Source organism: Macaca mulatta, chromosome 20 (assembly GCF_049350105.2).
Source record: "Macaca mulatta isolate MMU2019108-1 chromosome 20, T2T-MMU8v2.0, whole genome shotgun sequence".
NCBI classification, from domain to species: domain Eukaryota; kingdom Metazoa; phylum Chordata; class Mammalia; order Primates; family Cercopithecidae; genus Macaca; species Macaca mulatta.
In genome coordinates, this window is record NC_133425.1 from 20,417,438 (window position 1) to 20,436,445 (window position 19,008).

General features: G+C 44.7%; 1 protein-coding gene across 2 annotated transcripts in view; it reads right to left on the minus strand.

The window, feature by feature from the left end:
- Positions 1-19,008, minus strand: part of PDILT (protein disulfide isomerase like, testis expressed) — a 61,678-nt gene that overhangs the window by 13,141 nt on the left and 29,529 nt on the right. For both annotated transcript variants that reach the window (XM_077986421.1, XM_001087695.5), the window contains exons 3-7: positions 11,270-11,476; positions 3,516-3,649; positions 2,256-2,393; positions 441-551; positions 231-356 (exon numbers count right to left, since the gene is read on the minus strand). In XM_077986421.1, the coding sequence (XP_077842547.1) occupies positions 231-356; positions 441-551; positions 2,256-2,393; positions 3,516-3,649; positions 11,270-11,476 (716 nt within the window). The remainder of the gene's footprint in view (positions 1-230; positions 357-440; positions 552-2,255; positions 2,394-3,515; positions 3,650-11,269; positions 11,477-19,008) is intronic.

The following is a 19,008-nucleotide window of genomic DNA, read 5'->3' on the forward strand; positions in this document are numbered from 1 at the left end:
GATTTGGCATGAAGAGACACTGGGCAGAAAGAATGGAGGAGGCATATTTAAAATTAAATAGTAAATGATATGAGGCGTTGACATGCGGATCAGAAAACCGGCAGGCAATTGCACATGCCGATCTTTCCTGATTCAATTTATAATAAGCAGGGCAGGCAAACGCCCTCAGGGTCTGTAGGCTTTGAATCCTCATCCTGGAGTCCCAAAGAGCAATGGCGCACTCTACAAACCTTGTTTTGGAATTCCTTTGACGCCAGCTTATAATGCTGAATTATGATTCCAAATGACTCCGAGCTTTTGGAGACGAAGAGCAGCATGTGACTCATGATGTACAACTCGTAAATCAGATCCTTATTCTGAAATGACCGGGAAAGTATGTCATCCCAAGCACACACAGTGGCCCCAGCTCCCCTTCCTCTGGGGACGCTTTACTCACTGACCTCAGCGTTGTATTCGATCACAAAATCTGTAAGGTGCTGTTTTATGACACGATTGAGTTCCTGTTTGTTGGTACTGTCATTAATAAGTTCTTGGCGGTTCACGATTTTTCCCTTGGACCAAAGGAGAAACACATTGGAGGACAGTAGCTTTCGTGATATAGCCATTTAATAAATATAAATAGCACCATTTTCTCCTTGGATGAAAAGAAAGCACTGAGGAATGGTGTCAGGTGTAGTCTGTAATGTAGGTAGTGAATAACTAGGAAGGGCTGCTCAGATTAGTCTGTGGGTGGAATCTGGGTAGGTGAGAGTCATGAAAATCTCAGATCTGTGGCAGGCCACAAGGAGTGTAATTGACTTAATGGCCCCAGCCATTGTCATGCTCTGTAATCCATCAAATATTAAAATATCGGTGCCAGGGCTAAGCAATTTCTCACATACTATTCCAACTAATGACTGACAGCTCATTCCTATTAGGACAAGCCCGGTCTCAGGAGATTCAGGACTTCACTGACAGGTGTTAAATCAAGCTTAGCCTAAAGCTGCCTCCTTACATGTTTTAAGTTTGGCCTAAACGTTTCTCTATACATAGTGAACTATAACCTAAATGGAGGTGTAAATAGACCGTCATAGCCTACACTTGTGCCAATCACTGAGTTTTGGCCAATCAAAGGTGGCCAACTGTTCAATCATTGTTAAACTAAGGCGAACACTGAGCTGTAACCAATCCTGCCTGCTGTTTCTGAACCTCACTTCTGTTTTTTGTACATCACTTTGCTTTTTCTGTCCATAAATCTTCTTCCACCATGTGGCTTTGCTGGAGTCTGTCTGAGCCTACTCTGGCTTGGGAGGCTGCCTGATTCATGAATTGTTCTTTGCTCAACTAAGCTCTTCAATTTAACTTGTCTAAAGTTTTTCTTTTATCATTATTATTCTTTTTATTTCTTGTTTTTCTTTTTGAGACAGGGTCTCATTCTGTTGCCCAGGCTGGAGTGCAGTGGTTTAATCAGCGCACTGCAGCCTCAACCTCCCAGATTCAATCAATCCTCCTGCCTCAGCTTGCTGAGGAGCTAGGACTACAAGCACTTGCCACCATGCCTGAATAACTTTCTTTTTTTTTTTGTAAAGATGTAGTCTCACTATACCGCCCAGGCTGGTTTCGAACCCTGGGCATAAGGCTTCTTCCCTCATTTTATACTCTTGATCTAGGATGGTATCAATAAAGATAGAAATTAATGATTAAAGAGATATTTTGGTTATAAAATCAGTAGGGTTGTGGTGATGGATTGCCTATGAGAGGTGAAGGAGAGGGAAGTGTTAGAATGTTGGCTGGGTTTTCTGACTTGTTTAACTGGATGGGGGAGGTGGTTGCATCATTCCTTGAGCAAGAGAAAACACTGGGAGAGGACCTGGAGAGGAGATTATGACTTTGGGCTTAGCCATGTTGAGACATCTGGTTGCACATAAAGGTCTGCAGATTAGAGAAATCTCACTGGAGATGGATATTTATAAGACATGTGCGTGTAGCATAGATGGTAACTGCTGATGAAGGGTAGAAGGGGAAGCATGGTGTAGAAGAAAAGAGGGCATAGGATTGAGCCTTGATGAACTGCATTTACTGGTTAAATAAAGAGAAGAAGCTTAAATGGCTAGAAAGGCTGGAGTCACACTGGGAGACCGTGACTTCACAGAAGTCAACTAGTCCAATGCCACTGAGCTCACAAGTGGCAGAACCAGAATTTGTACCCAAAGCTCATACGATTCCACTACTTTGAACTAGAGACCCCCTCACTAGCAATAGGATCAAAATCCTACCTTTTTGAACACCAGGATGCTGTCAAGGGTGACGTGGAAACGCCCAATGGCATTGCCAATCGTTATGACTCCAAACGTGAGCTCTGGAAAGTCTTTGATCACATCATAGAACAACTCTGCTACTTCTTCCTCTAAATCCTGTTTGGGAAAGGATATTTGGAAAGGCTTCGGTAGAAATCAAGGTGCCTGGCTTATATAAGGGAAAGACGGCAGTGGTGGCTGATTCGTCTCTTCACTTTTTCAAGTACTGGGGTTTGGCTGGGTCACCCAAATCCTCTTTCGTGAGTATTTCATACTCAAAACGCTTCTCTGGCTATAACTAAAGCCAAAATAGGCAAGCCCTCAGAGATCAACGAAGAGAATTGATAAATGTGACCTTTTCCAATCGCTAGAGTAAAGGCTGTTCTAGCCCAGTGATTGAGACTTTTAACATTTATTCCTTAGTTACTTTCACAAGAGACAATTGATTTTACCACATGTAATACAAAATGTGAACTTAATATCAAGAATTTCAGCCTTCATTCTTTAGCTTGAAAGAAAATTAAGGCCAAACACCTCTCAAAGAAATGGCAAGGGGTGAGGGAGAGAGGCAGATATTCTCTCTGTATTAAATATAATGCCCGAATTCTGCCTTCTACTGGGAGAAGGAGAGGAGTCACCAGTTTATAGCAAATGAATCCAGACACATGAGAAACTCATTCTCCAATAGCAAGAACAATTTGCAAGTTATTTATAAATATGAAAAACATCTATATGTAAGGCTATTATGAGACATTTCATGATTATATCTAAGTTACTTACGTTCTTCCCCAAACATCTCCTCCTACTGCACCTCTAAGGGTTGGCGTATTTTCGAATGAGTGCATGTTTATCCTGTGCTACTGATTTTAATATATGAGAATGCTTGGAAAGAGGTTAGGGAGAGAAACTGGCCTGGCCCAAGCACAGCTGGTGGCCTTCAGACTCACAGAGAACAATGGCTCTGAAACCAGAAACTAAGATATCCCTTTATTAAGTGATGTTCTAAATGGACCCCTAAGAAGATTAGCCACACTGTTAAAACCCATTAAGTACAGATGCCATTCTTTTCTCTTTTCTCTCCATTCCCGTCCATTTGAACCCTTGGAGCTTCCCCTAAAAACCAGCTCATTGGATGGAGAAAATTGGGCAACCAAAACAGAAGAGTCTCATCACCCATTCCCTCCCAGACACAGCACTTTCACCAGTTGAAAGCCTCCTCCCACCTCTTGGCCCCAGTACCTGGAAGAAGCCAACGATGACCAAGGGCCTGGATGTCACAAACTCTGCCACCTGCAGGCTGCTGTTGAACAAAAATGCTTTCTGGCTAATTTGTCGTCTCAACCAAACGACTAAGGCAGTAGATTCAACCACTCCTGGAGAAAGACACAGTCAAATGGATACCAGAGAAGTTTCCTCTTGAACCAAAGCAAGAAGCTGGTCTTTCTCCAGTTTAATGCATAGAAGCTTCTTGTCTCAGGCTCCCATCCCTTGAAGGCCAAGGTCAGTTCCTCCATTCCCCTCTTCCCCAAGCTCCAAGCATGGACATTAACAACAGCAGCTAAATGTTACTGAGCACTTACCGAGGCCCAGACACTGTGCTGAATGTTTTGCATGTATTAAATCTTCACAGTCATCTACGAAATAGATACTTTTACTCTCCCCATTTTGCAGATGAGGAAACCAAGGTTCAACTGCCAACAGGCACCCAACTAGCAAACCTGAAGATCAAATTTAGGAGGAGGCATTTCCAGACTTCTTTTCCTATGCATTCTCCAAGGTGACAGGAAGATTGATTTATTTTTTAAAATCTCAATAAAATATAGCTGGAAAGACCACCTAGCTCTGTAACCTTGGGAAAATCCTATTATCCTTCTGTGTCCCCCATTCCTCAGCTGAGATTCAAATGCCCTCTCAGGTCATCCACTCCTGACTTCCATTTCTCAGCTATCGCATGGGTGGTGTCAAGCACACAAAAGTCTTAGCTTCTAAAATTAAGACACATCTATCATATCTGGAAAGACAAATTGGTGAGCCAGAGGTACGGAGGGCTACATACAGGTGAACATGTGTTTTTCTAGGATTATCAGTTTCACATGATGGAAAGTAATGTAAAATATTATATATTTGTATCTGCTACAGAACATTAAAAGTGAACATTTTAAATGAGTTTATGAGCTAAGCATGGTGGCCCATGCCTATTTTCTAGCACTTTGGGAGACCAACGCAGGAAAATCACTCAAGGCCAGGAGTTTGGGACCAGTCTGGGCAACATAGTCAGACATTCAGCTCTACAAAAAAAAAAAAAAAAAAAAAAATTAGCCAGGCATTGTGGCATGTGCCTGCAGTCCCAGCTATTTGGGAGACTGAGGCAGAAGGATTGCTTGAGCCCAGGAGTTCAAGGCTGCAGTGAGCTATAATTGGCCTGGGAGACAGAGTGAGACCTTGTCTCTAAAATAAATAAATAAATTTATGAGATAAAGCAACATTCCTTGTGAGTAGCTTTGAACTACATCCACAGACTGTTATTCATTTACTCATTATTTATTTCTTCCCTTATTTATTTACTTGGCAAATATGTATCGGGTGCTTACTATCAAGTGCTGTACTCAGCCCTGGAGATATAAGGTTTAACAGAAACAAACACATTACCACCTTTCACAGCTCTCATTCTGTTGAGGAAGACAACAATCAAATAAATACACAAACAAGGGCATCATTATACCCAAAGGAAATACTTGAAATCAAAATTCTGCCAGTCTGTAGCAAAGATGCCTGATGTAGACTGTGAAGTCAAGGAGGACTTCCTGGAGGAAATTGCGGATGAGCTGTAAACTAAAGAATGCACTGGGCCAGACAGAGTGACTCACACCTGTAATCCCAGCACTTTAAGAGGCCAAGGCAGGCAGATCACAAGGTCAGGAGATCGAGACCACCCTGGCTAACACGGTGAAACCCTGTATCTACTAAAAATACAAAAAATTAACCGGGCATGGTGGCACACGCCTATAATCCCAGCTACTCGGGAGGCTGAGGCGGGAGAATCACTTGAACCCAGGAGATGGAGATTGCAGTGAGCTGACATCGTACCACTGCCCTCTAGCCTGGACAACAAGCAAGACTCTGTCTCGAAAAAAAAAAAAAAAAGAAAGAAAGAAAGGAAAGGAAAAGAAAAGAAAAGAAAGAAAAGAATGCACTGGAGTTAACTAGGAGGCATTAAGGAGAGGGAAAGTCTTCTATGAGAAGCAAACAGCCTATACAAAGTCCTGCAGCAGGACAAATTGCTGCCTGAGGCTTAATGAATGCACCCTGAGCTACTAAATCAACTGCAAAGGCTCTACCTTTGGTATATTTGCTTTATTTCATGAGAACATGAAGCCTTTTCAAAAACTTATAATAAAGTAAATTTACATGCAGAAAGGTGCATAAATGATAATGTATGGTTAGATGGATTTTCACAAAATGAACACACCTGTGTAACTACAACCCAAATCAAGAACTAGAACATCATCAGATCCTCAGCAGTCCCTGTTGTGCTCACTCCCAGCCTCTACTCCCCCACATCCAAGAGTAACCACCACCCTAACTACTACTACTTCTTCTTCTTCTTCTTCTTCTTCTTCTTCTTCTTCTTCTTCTTCTTCTTCTTCTTCTTCTTCTTCTTCTTCTTCTTCTTCTTATTCTTATTCTTCTTCTTCCTCTTCTTCCTCTTCTTCCTCTTCTTCTTCCTCTTCTTCCTCTTCTTCCTCTTCTTCCTCTTCTTCTTCTTCTTCTTCTTCTTCTTCTTCTTCTTCTTCCTCTTCCTCTTCCTCCTTCTCCTCCTCCTCCTCTTCTCCTTCTCCTTCTTCCTCTTCCTCTTCCTCTTCCTCTCCTTCTCCTTCTTCTTCTTCTTTTTATTTTACTTTAAGTTCTGGGATACATGTGCAGAACATGCAAGTCTGTTACATAGGTATACACGTGCCATGGTGCTTTGCTGCACCTATCAACCTGTCACCTAGGCTTTAAGCCCCGCATGCATTAGGTGTTTGTCTTAATGCTCTCCCTTCCCTCGCCCTCCACCCCAACAGGCCCCAATGTGTGATGTTCCCCTCCCTGTGTCCATGTGTTCTCATTGTTTAACTCCCATTTATGAGTGAAAATATGTGGTGTTTGGTTTTCTGTTCCTGTGCTAATTTGCTGAGGATGATGAATTCCAGCTTCATCCATATCCCTGCAAAGGACATAATCTCATTCCTTTTTATGGCTGTATAGTATTCCATCACTGCCCTAACTTCTAACAGCATGCATTAGTCTGCCCTGTTCCTGAACTTCATATGAATGTTCTTGGCTCTGATTTCATTATGTTTGTGAGATTCAGCCACAGTTTTTCATGTACTTGAAGATTCATTTCCACTGCTGTGAATATTCCACAACTTATTTGTCCATTCTCTGCTGATGGGCATTAAGTTGCTCTCATTTTAGGGTCTTTTTTTTTTTGAGACAGTTTATCCTTCTGTCACCCAGGCTAGAATGCAGTGGTGTGGTTGTGGCTCATTGCAGCCCCGATCTCCCAGGCTCAAGCCCTCCTCCCACCTCAGCCCTCTGGGTAGCTGGGACTACAAGCATGTACCACCACACCTGGCTAATTTTTTTTTTTTTTTTTGAGACAGAGTCTTACTCTGTTGCCCAGGCTGGAGTGTAGTGGCTCAATCTTGGCTCACTGCACCTCCGCCTCCCAGGTTCCAGTGATTCTCCTGGCTCAGCCTCTCGAGTAGGTGAGACTACAGGCATGTGCCACCATGCCCGGCTAATTTTTTAGTATTAGTAGAGACAGGGTTTCACCATGTTGGCCAGGCTGGTCTTGAACTCCAGGCGATCTTCCCACCTCGGCCTCCCAAAGGGCTGGCATTATAGGCTTGAGCCACCATGCCCAGCCCACACCTAGCTAATTTTTAAGCAATTTTTAGTAGGACAAGGTTTTGTCTGTGCTGGGATTACAGGCGTGAGCCACAGCACCCGGCCGAGCTGCTCTATTTTCTTCACGGAGTCTATCCGTTCTTGAAATTATTATGATGATTTTTTGCTAGCTTGTTCAGTATGAGCTCCCAGTAAGCTCCTATAATGCTTGGCACATAGTAGGTGCTTAAGAAATCTTTCTAGAATGAATGAAGGGGCTGAATGAGTCATTAGGGAAGCTGGTTTGAGGAAACTTGATCTTGGGCCACCTTCTTGGGGATGTGTGAGCTCCATTTGCCCCTCTGGCCCCTGTGGGACCAAAGTAGCTATGAACTCTGCAAGCTGTTGATTCCTTTGTGCCTGCAGATCAGGCACTGCCCTTGTTGGGGACCTCCTTTGGTACTTGGCTCTGTGCCAGAGGACACGGTGACAACTGAAGTGTGAATGCAATGTCAATGATTGACTAGGGCCGGCACTGGGCTGCATATTTCCAGGCACAAGTTGTGGCTGCATCATTAATAGAGGCCTAGAGGCAACCTGAGTCTCCCTCCTTCCAGGGTGGCGGTCATCAATCCTTGGAGGATAGATAAAAACGGGACTGGGGCTTTGACCCCACAAGGACTAAATCCCACCTGCGTCCTAAGAGGGGTTTTTATCAAAGTCACATTGCAGAAGATGCGTAAAGCACCGTCCCCTCTCAGGTCAGAGGAGCCCTGGCAAGTAGGCAGAACTGGCATTACTCATCCTGTTTAGAAAAAGAGAAATTGGGCCAGGTGCAGTGACTCACACCTGTAATCCCAGCACTTTGGGAGGCCAAGGCAGGTGGATCACGAAGTCAAGAGATTGAGACCATTCTGGCCAACATGGTGAAACCCCATCTCTACTAAAAATACTAAAAATTAGCTGGGAGTGGTGGCACATGCCTGTAGACCCAACTACTCGGGAGGCTAACGCAGGAGAATCACTCGAACCCGGGAGGTGGAGGTTGCAGTGAGCTGAGATCACACCACTGCACTCCAGCCTGGCAAAAGAGCAAGACTCCATCTCAAAAAAAAAAAAAAAAGAAAAGAAAAAGAAAAAAAGAGAGAAATTGGAAGCCTGGTTGTAAAAGGCTCATTGAAGTTCCCATGGCTACTGCTCATCCTAAAATCGAGGGATCCTCAGTCCTTGTCCCGGCTTCATCCTGGCATTCCCCTTCCCCTTTCTCTGGCTGGAAGTAATACTGAGGAAGTAAGCCCAGCAGAAATATGGGTAGGTACTTTATCCTATGCCTGCCTGCAGTGGGTGCTTCCAATTCCGTGTATTCAAACTCAAAAACTATTATTATTATTTTAAAATTTAGAGACAGGATTTCACTCTGTCACCCAGGCTGAAGTACAGTGGTGCAATCATGGCTCAATGTAGCCACAAATTCCTGGGTTCAAGCGATTCTCCCATCTCAGCCTCCTGAGTAGCTGAGAATACAGGTATCCACCACCACACCTGGCTAAGTTTTAAGGTTTTTGTAGAGACAGGTCTTGTTGTGTTGACCAGGCTGGTCTCAAACTTCTGGGCGCAAGTGATCTTCCCATCTAAGCCTCCCAGACTGTTGGGATTACAGGTGTGAGCCACTGCACTTGGCTCAGAAACTATTTGTTAAGAGCTTAATTGTTCCAGGCATTGGACTAGAATCAGAAAACTAATAGTCCGATAATAATAACGAACACATCTGCCACTTGCTTAGAGTATAGTGCAATGTAAAGCAGATTTCAACATACTACAGCCTGTAGTCCAAATCAGGTCTGCTGTTTGAACGTATAAATAAAACTTTATTGGAACACAGTCATTCCCATTTGTTAACACGTGGCTGCCTTCACATTGCATCAGCAGATCTGAGTAGTTACAACAGAGACTGCCTGGCTTGTAGGACCTGAAATATTAATGATCTGGGCCTTTGCAGAAAACTTTTGCTGACTCCACCACTACTCGCTGGGGAGCTTTGAAGAAGTTATTCTACCTTTGTGTGCCTCAGTTTCTCCATCTGTAAAACACCTCTTATATTGGGGTGTTATGACATAGGAGAAGGGTCTAGAACAATGGCCGGAACACAGTATATGCTACAGGTATGTGTCAGGCCGTGTGCCTTGCAAACATCGTTTTATCTTCCCAACAACGTAGAGGGATCGATCTTTTCACCATCCCCATTTAACAGATGAAAAAAACTGAGATTCGACGAGAGGCAGTGATTGTTTCTTAAGCCTGCAGTAAGGATTTGGATGCAGAGGGGAGTGCTGTCAATTCCGGTAGTCTCTTTAGAGGACTCAGGAGTGCAAGCGAGATCAGCCACTGCCCTTGTGATGCTCTCTGTAGAGAACACGCAGTAAGTAGCAGATGTAATTCTTTGAGGCCAGGGGAAAACACAGATGCTGTGAGGCCACAGAGGTGGAGCAGGCACTCTGGCCTGGGCAGTCAGGGGAGACTTCCTAGAGGGGGTGATGATGAAGCTTCCTGTATGGCAGAAGAGGTCCCAGGCACTGGTTTCCCTGATGAAGGGGGCTCAGAGGTCAAATGCCTTGGGGACCTTCTCTGCTAGTTTCATCCACAGTCTGGAAGTTGCCATATTGTTACTTTGTCGCCTCTAAGTGGAGTCAGGTCTCTCCTGCCCTTCAGGAAGGAAGGTCATCGCAGCACCTGGGCCACTCCATTAGCAGTCACGGGCTCCGATGACCTAGGGCCTCCCATTTCCTCATAGCTCTCCCCAGAGCAAACACATCACAAAGGGCTCCTTGCTGGTGTCAGTGAGTCCCCCTTGTTGAGGGTCATCCCCTGGTATCCACAGGAAACAGCACCCTCTGTTGCTTCTCTCACTGCTCCTGCCCTCCCTCCCCACGTCTTCTCTCGACCACACAGCCACCACCCTCCCACAAGCCTGCTGGGAGCTGCAACCCTGCCCTTAGGTGACTGCTCTGAGGTTCTCTTGCGGTGCCTTGCTCTGGGTCTATCCTGTGTCTTTTATGCCCTCTTGTGTCCGTTCTGAGAACTGCAAAGCATCCTGCAGCCCCCTGGATGTGTGTTTCTTGCAAATAACACTGAATCTGGCTTATTGGAAGCTGGCTATACACCAGATCCAGTGGAAGGCAGTTTCCGTTACTCAAGACTCAATAATTTAACATATATAATGAGAACATTCTACTGGCACAGCTGTTACAGGCGCTTCTGTGTTCATCAGTTTTTTTACTTCCATCCTTCCATCCATTTATCCATCCTGCATCCATGAATGCCTTCATATACGTAACTTTCTAGAAGTTGGGGCTACCATATGTGCCATACTAGTACCTTATTCTCTATACATCCTCAACATCAAGATAGGGCTTGGCACATGGTAGCTTGTCAATAAATGGATGTTGAATAAATGAATGAATGAGTTAATCAATGAATGAAATATATGATGATAGAACTTAAATTGTTTGGTAGACATTGCATCCCAAACCTGTCATGTTCCATCATTTCTCAATTTCCCTTTTGGCTAACTAGTGCTTCCCTAGTCCTAGGACTCTGTCAAAATCATTCTAAAGTCGAAGATTGGGAGTGGGAAGTGAAGTTAGAACTTAATCTCTGGTGTCTGGTTTCTAAGCCATGCACCCCACCCTCCCACCTCTTGGTGTTTCTAGGGCCCATCAGCTGAGCTGCAAGCTATAGTAGAGGCAGCTACATATTCACTGAACCCGTTTTCTTTCTAAAGACAGAGCTGAACTGTATTTCTCAGCCTTTCTTGCAGTTAGTTCGGGCCATGTAGCAGAATTCTGGTCAACGGGGTGTGAATAGAAGTGATACTTCCCACTGTCCATGGCCAGGGCCATGAGCAGTACTCATGGTGACCTTCTACCCCTTACCCAAACTGCTGTCTGGATACAGAGGAAAGAGCAAGTGGTTCCAAGACCCTAGAAAAGGGCAGAGTCACAAGCTGGAGGGGCCTGGGTCCCTGAGAGGCTGCATGGAGCAGAGCCTCCCACCTTTACCCTATGGCTGTTAAGTGGACTTTCCATGAACATGAAACAAATGTGACACGCAAGCACCATTACCTTTGCAGCTGATGGGCTCCGACCTGTTGCCCTCAAAAAACAGCTTCAACTGCGGGGCCTTGGTAATCCCAAACTCCTGCTGAAGCTCTTTCTCTACGGTAATGTCCACTTTGCCAAAGCCGATCCCATTCTTGCCTTTGCCCATGATCTCCACAGCTTTGCCCAGCTCTTCCGCCAAGTTCCTGGATTGCTTTGAGGATGGGTTGTCTGAAAAAGAATGAAGACAAAATTCGAGAGAGTCTTTCCTCACTCCCCGTCTCCAACAGTGGATTATTTATTGGACCTGCCCAGCTCCCGGAACCTTTCTTGTGCTCAGCTGCTAATGGCTGAATTTTCATAAATGTGACAGGATGTGAGACACAATGGTTCATGAAATTGGACAATCTGGGAGATGTCTATCAATGTTCTTTGGATTCAGTAGCATTGGAAACAATACAACCGTGGTCAACTTTACTCAATCTCTCTGAGCTCCATTTTTCTCTTGTGTAAAGTGGGGGAAAATAATAGTGGTTACTTCAAGGAATTGTCAGAGTTAAATGAGATTTATATCACAATCGGCTATAACTGCTTATTGTTTTCTAAGAGATTTATGTGCCTTAAGCCATTTTCTCCTCTCTATAACTCTGTGGGATAGGTATTATATCAATTTTATACCTGAGGAAACTGAGGCACAACAAATGACTTACTTGCCCAAGGCCCTATGACAATGGAGGTATGGCCAGGATAAGAGCCCACTCCGTCTAGCTGTAGAGTTCTTGTTTTCTAACCTCTACTAGGCACGTAAACACTCGGCATAATGCCTGGCACAAGTTAAGTACATGATGCATTCTAACTACTGCTTCCATTATTATGGTAAAATTTCTGCGGTCAAAGCAGGACCCAAGCAATGATTACACAAAAGCATGCAGAGTGGTATAATGGACATTGGAGACTGAGATTCGGGGAGACTGAGTGCAGGGTGAGGGTTAAAAAACAAACAAACAAACAAACTGCCTATTGGGTAGAATGAACATGACTCAGGTGATGGGTGCACTAAAATCTCAGACCTCACCACTATACAATTCATCCGTGTAACCAAAAGCCACTTGTACCCCCAAAGCTATTGAAATAAACAAAAACAAACCACTCAATAGCATAGACACGATGATCACATTTATGGAATTTTTAAGAAGTGTATGCACAGGGCAAAAGAAGTCTAGAGGGAAATTTTCCAAACTATTAAAATTGTTTGTTTTTAAAAAATTCTGTGGTCAGAAATTATGGCGAGACAGAGAGGAAACATGAGAGCTCATGAACGCCATCTGGTGGAACTTCCTGGAGCTAACAGGCCAAATTGGGCCTCTGCGGTTGCCCGGCGTATAATTGGACAGGGGACTTTCCTAGGTAAGGAAGGCCAGGTGTAGGAAGGGCAGGGAGAGGGGAGGTTATGGTGTTCCACTGAGCCCACCCTCTTGCATGGGGGGAATCGAAGAGACCTGAAACTCTCCATTAAGCGGTCTGATCTGGATGCCTTGGCCCCTCACGTTGCTGGACAGTGGGGAGGGAGTGGGGAAGCCCTTTTCTAGAAGCCGTATCAGGGAGCTGGCACGTGACCTTGGCAGTGGAAGAGGCTTTTCTGGCTAAACGGAGGGGACTAAAAGGCGCCCAAGTTTGCCTTTCTTCCTCCTGATAACATTGTGAGGCTGCCGGTCCCTCGCTACCCCATGACTGAGGAAGGGGGCTGAGCCAGGGCAGCGGGTCATTGGTTGCCTTTCAAGCCGAAACATTTTATCTTTTTCACTGCCCCCCATCCCCTCGGTCCATCTGGAGCACTTGGAGAAAGTGCAAATCACCTCTGCCGCGGAGGGCAAGTTCCAAGTCCAACAGAGAGGTGTTTTGTAAAGTGCAGCTCAGAAAGCAGGGCCCTGGGACAGCTGGCTCAGGCCCCGTTGCTGGTCAGCACGCCTGCTCCTGCAATGGGATCTGAAAGTGAATGATCGCTTTCATTAAACTCCCGGTCAATGGACGGGAAGCGGGGACTTTGAGCCTCCCTCCTGGATCGATGCCCCTCCACTGCCTGCTTTGTCACCGCCATCGCCTTCGATACTCCCCATCCATCATCACCAGCATGCACTGGCCAATTGCTGGCTGCTCTGGTCCCTGAGGCTCTCCCAGGCTTCCTCGTGGATGTGGCCATGCTGGGCTCAGGATTGCTGATTGACATAGAATCTGAATCTGAGTTTCTAAGGGCGGAAGCTCAGGGCAAGAGAAACACTTGAAATGATTGTCCAGATGGTAGAGCAAATTTCAGAGGTTTCACACACAACCCAGTGCCCCTGGGTGTCTGAAACGCAAGTGACAGAAAGGGATTGTGGCAACTGGAATGCTGAGTTCTGAGAGCTAGATTGATGGGGCCTATGATAACAGTAATGGAGAGTCATTCATTCATTTTATGAATTCATTCATTTCTTCGTTCATACAATGAATCTTTTAGGATATGCCATGTGCCAGGCACTGTCCTGGGGACTGGGGATGTAACAGTGAACAGATAAAAACCCCTGCTGTCACTGGAAATGGCAGAAAATAAGCAAAATAACAAAGTAAAATAAGTGCTGAGTTAGATAATATGTGTTTTGGAAAAGAATAGGAGAGTTGGAGGTTGGCAGTATATGGGAAATTGCAAAGTTAAGTAGGAGGCTAAAGATGGCTCACTGAGAAGCAATGTTTTAATAAAGATGGAAAGAGAGAGGAAGCCATGTAGACATCTAGCAGGAGATGGTAATTCCTGGTAAAGAGTCAGTGTATGCAAAGGCCCTGAGGTGGGGCATGTGTGACATGTTCAAGGTATGACAAGAAGTCCATTGCGTCTGGAGCAGAGTGAGCTGGGGCCAGGGGACAGGTGATGTAGGGTCTTGCAGGCCACTGAATAGACTTTGACTCTTCCCAGAATATAGAATGGTACCAGAGGGTTTGGAGCAGAGGTGGATGTGATCTGAGTTACTTTTCTTTTTTTTAAATGGATCTCGTTCTGTGGCCCAGGCTGGAGTGCAATGGCACCATCTTGGCTTACTGCAACCTCCACCTCCCAGTTCAAGCGATTCTCCTGCCTGGGCCTCCTGAGTAGCCGGCACAGGCACGTGCCAATAGGCCCTGCTAATTTTTGTATTTTAGTAGAGACGGGGTTTTACCATGCTGGCCAGGCTGGTCTCAAACTCCTGACCTCAGGTGGTGATCTGAGCTACTTTTTAACTGGATTTCTCTGAATATTATATGGAGATTAGACAAAAGGGGGAAAAGAATGGATGCAGGTAGACCAGTCAGAGGCTACTACAGTAATCCAGGCAAGAGATGGTGATGGCTTTGGGCCAGGAGACTGGTAATGGAGGGGCTGAGAAGTGATTCCATTCTAGAGAGATTTGGGAGGAGGAGTTTGGATATGGGACATGGTGAAAGAGCAGAGTCCAGGGTGACTCTGAGGTTTTGATCTGAGTGACTTAGGATTATGTAGGATCTTTTCCTATGGAAAGATGATAATGATGATGTCACTATCATCACCATAATGATGATGATATTGATGGCGATGTTGATAATGAGAATAGTAATAATAATAACACGTATTGATCCTTTACGATGCTAAATACTTTGCATAGTGTTCCATGCATTTTCCTGGTTAATCTTCAGAACAACCCTGTGAGTTATCTATGATTGCAAGCAGGAATATCACCGATAAGGAAATGGAAGCTCAGAGGTCTTACAGCTAGCATGCGATTAGGCTGAGCGTCAACTTGAAGGCAGACTAGCTCCAAAGTTCATGCTCTAAATGACCAAATTAGCCAACTGGTCTGAAAAATCTTTCTTTTTCTCGAAGCAGATTGATAGGGGCACGTTTTTCATTTCTTCTGTTCCAGGTGGTTCCCATCAGAGCAGAGACAACCTATAGAGCCAACACCACTCTTTAAAATTTAGAGTCTGATTTTCTGGCTTCTCATTTTAAAAATTTTGCAAATTGGGCAAGGTGTGGTGACTCCACGCCTGTAATCCCAGCACTTTGGGAGGCTGAGGCGGGCAGACCACCTGAGGTCAGGAGTTCGAGACCAACCTGACCAATATGGAGAAACCCCATCTCTACTAAAAATACAAAATTAGCCTGGTGTGGTGGCACATGCCTGTAATCCCAGCTACTCGGGAGGATGAGGCAGGAGAATCGCTTGAACCTGGGAGATGGAGGTTGCGGTGAGCTGAGATTGCGCCATTGTACTCCAGCCTGGGCAACAAGAGTGAAACTCCATCTCAAAAAAAAAAAATAATAAAAAAATTGCAAATTGGTTTTCCTTCCGGGTTCTGGAACCTTGAATTCCAAGTTTGTAGGTGTGAAATGAATGCATACACCCCTCAGGTCTCAGCATCTACATTCTGCCCTGGTCAACTGAAAATGCCAGTTTGGCTGGGTGTGGAGACAATTCACATGTATATTGGCACTTAGGCTGAGCAGTGCCCAGTGGATTGTAGATGGACAGAGACCCCTTTGCTGTGAGGCCAAGAGCGCCTATGGGCCCAACTTCTGTCAGGCCCTGAGCTCTCAGGTCCTAGCTCATTGTCTGCCACATACTAGATGCTCAATTAACATAAATTCCTTAGGTTATCTTATCAGAGGCAGTTATGGTGGTTTACAGTGCTTGTAGCCCAGGAAAGTTGTTTTTATTTTTTAAGTCTCTGTGACTCAGTTTCCTCATTCATAAAGTGGGGTTATTAATAGATCCTACATCTTAGAGTGATCCTACAAAATAAGACAAGGTGTGCAAAACTTTGGTACAAATAAACATTAGCTATTTCGATGACATAGGAGGAGACTCTTTGGTATTGCTCTGACGAGATTCTCTCTGGGAAGGGAGGGTCCCATGGTGATGTCAGGAATCCCAAAGATCTTCTGGTTACTGATGAAAGGGAACAACAGTGACCATCACCAAACCATCCATCGCAAGTTCTAGGCCTATGATAGGGCTCTCACGTGGGTTTCAGGGTAAGCACATGGGACTCAGGGCCATGTTAGAATAGGCAGTGGCTCCCTGACTGTCTGCTTGGTGTGTAGATGTGCTAATGGCTAATGGACCTAGAATTAATGTTTGCCTGGTCTTTAGTAGAAAACCCCAGGTTCCCTTCTCTGAGCAGTGAATGTGAGTCAGAGGAGGGGCTGATAGGTGATGGGGAGGTGATGAGCATGGGAAATGGAGTTTGATCCCAGCACAAGGAACTTAAGTTTGCCTTTCTTTAGACCAGTGGTTCTCAGTGGGGGACATTTTGCAAGGTCTGGAGGCATTTTGGTTGTCACAACTGGAAAAAGAGATGCTACTGGCATCTAGTGGATGGAGGCCAGGGATGCTGCTAAACATTCTACAATGCACGGGACAGCCCCAGCCCTACAAGCAAAGAATTATCTAGTCAAATGTCCATAGGGCTTAGGATGAGAAACCCTACTTTAGATCCAACTTCTGATCGAGCATGAAAAAAATATTCTGAGAAAAACCCTCTCCCCATTGCATAGGGCCATGCACAGTATACAGAGGTACTCACAGTCGATAGGGACTTCAGGATTGTCATCAATCTCTTCTTGTTTCTCGGAGGCCAGCCACCAATTTGTTCTGACCATTGCAATGGCCTTTAAGTTTTTAAAAGATCTGTACCTCCCTATTTTTCTGGCCTCATTTTCTACTTCTCTTCTCTTCAGAAACCCTATATCTTTAGCCACATGGGTACAATCTCCCTCACCCCAGGGTATTTTTACTTGCTGTTCCTTCTGCCCTAAATCTGCATAGATCACTCCTTCACCATCTTAAGATCTTTGCTAAAGTGTTACCTTTCTAGGGAAGCTGTCCCTGACCATCCTATTTAATACTACAGCCTCATCTCCATCTACCTCATGCATTCCCTATCACTCTTCTCTATTTTTCTCCATAGTACTTTTAACCATAGGAAATACTATGTATTTTACTTATTTATTTGTTTATCTTTTGTCTTCTGTCTCCAGGATGTCAGTTCCAGGAGAGCAAGGATGATCATCTGTTTTGTTCACCACCATATCCTCAGTGCCTACAATATATCTGGCAAATAACCAGTATTCAATAAATACTGAAGGAATGAAGTTTCCAATGATCAGCACAGTGTAAGAAGATGAATTTAGCACCAGTTTTGGTGTCAAGCTTGGTCTCAAACCCAGGCTTCACTACTTACCAGTTGTGTGACCTTGGGCAAATGATCTAACCTTTCTGACATTTACATGCTTCATATACAAGATGGGGACAAGGTTATCAAGTGCAGTGCCTGAAACACAGGTGCTTGATAAATGGCTTTGGTCATCATCATCACCACTGTTGTCATTATCATCACCATAACCATCATCACCAGCACTATCATCACCACTGTCATCACCATCATCATGACAGTCATCATCACCAGCACTATCATCGCAGTTTTCATCATAATCACCATAACGATCATGGTCATCAGCACCATCATCACCATTGTCATTATCATCAGCATAGTTAATAATCATTATTACTAGTACCATCATTGCCATTGTCATCACCATCATAACAATCATTATCACCAGCACCATCATCGCCCTTGTCATCATCACCACCATAGTTAATAGCCATTATCATCACCATCATCGCCATTGTCACCATCATCACCATTGTCATCATCACCACCATAATTAATAGCCATTATCATCACCATCATTGCCATTGTCGTCATCATCATCATCTTCATCATTATTCCATCCACATTACCATCTCCACATCATGCTCACCATCATCATCTAACCTACACCCAGGACAGAATCTTATCACCTCTGCCTTAGGGACAAGCGATAAAGGACCCTAGACAGCTCCTAATCTTATCTTGACCTCTCCCCACTAATGGTAGTTAATCCCCTCTCCTTGATTCATTCAAGTTAATGTAGATGAAGAAAATTACGGGTCAAAGGAAATCTCATTCACCCATCTATTCATTTGTTTAACATCTATGGAAGCCTACCATGCTCCAAGCACAATGCTGAATGTTAGGAATCAGGAGATGAGTAAGATTTGGCCCCCAACATCACGAAATGTACATGATGAAAAGCAGTTTTGATACCATATGGTAAATGCTATGAGAGAGAGGGTAAAAAGAAGGCGGTGGGAGCATAGGAAGGCCTCCCAGCCAGACTAAGTGGGGGTGAAGGTGGACACAGCCTACCAATGAGGGGCATGAACTTCACAATCCAGGTGAAGGAGTGTAGGAAGGATACTACAAAGTGCAAAGGCCCAGAGGCTGTAGCCGTGGGCTAGATCAAGCAGAAGACCTTAGCTACTGAGTGACCTGATCAGATTTGCATTTTAGAGGAAGTCTCTCTGGGTACATTGCAGGACAGCATTGGAGAAGGCAGGGAGACCATCTCAGAGGCTGTTGCAGTGGTTCAGGTGAGGTATAATGAGGCCAGAACCAAGGCTGTGGTGGCGGGATGGGGATAACAGAGATTGAAGGGATTTAGAAAGTGGCATCTACAGGATGTGATGATGGATTGCATGTGAGAGTAGAGGAATCAAGAACAACCTTGAGGTTTCTGACTTTGACACTGAGTGGATGGTGGTACTGTCAGTGAAGGCAGGACATACAAAGCAGCAGATTGTTGGGACCAAATCAAAGATGTTGAGGTCTGTTGTGGACATGTGGCATTTGGGACTGCCAGGAACATTGAGAGGAAAGCTCCCTCAACCCCT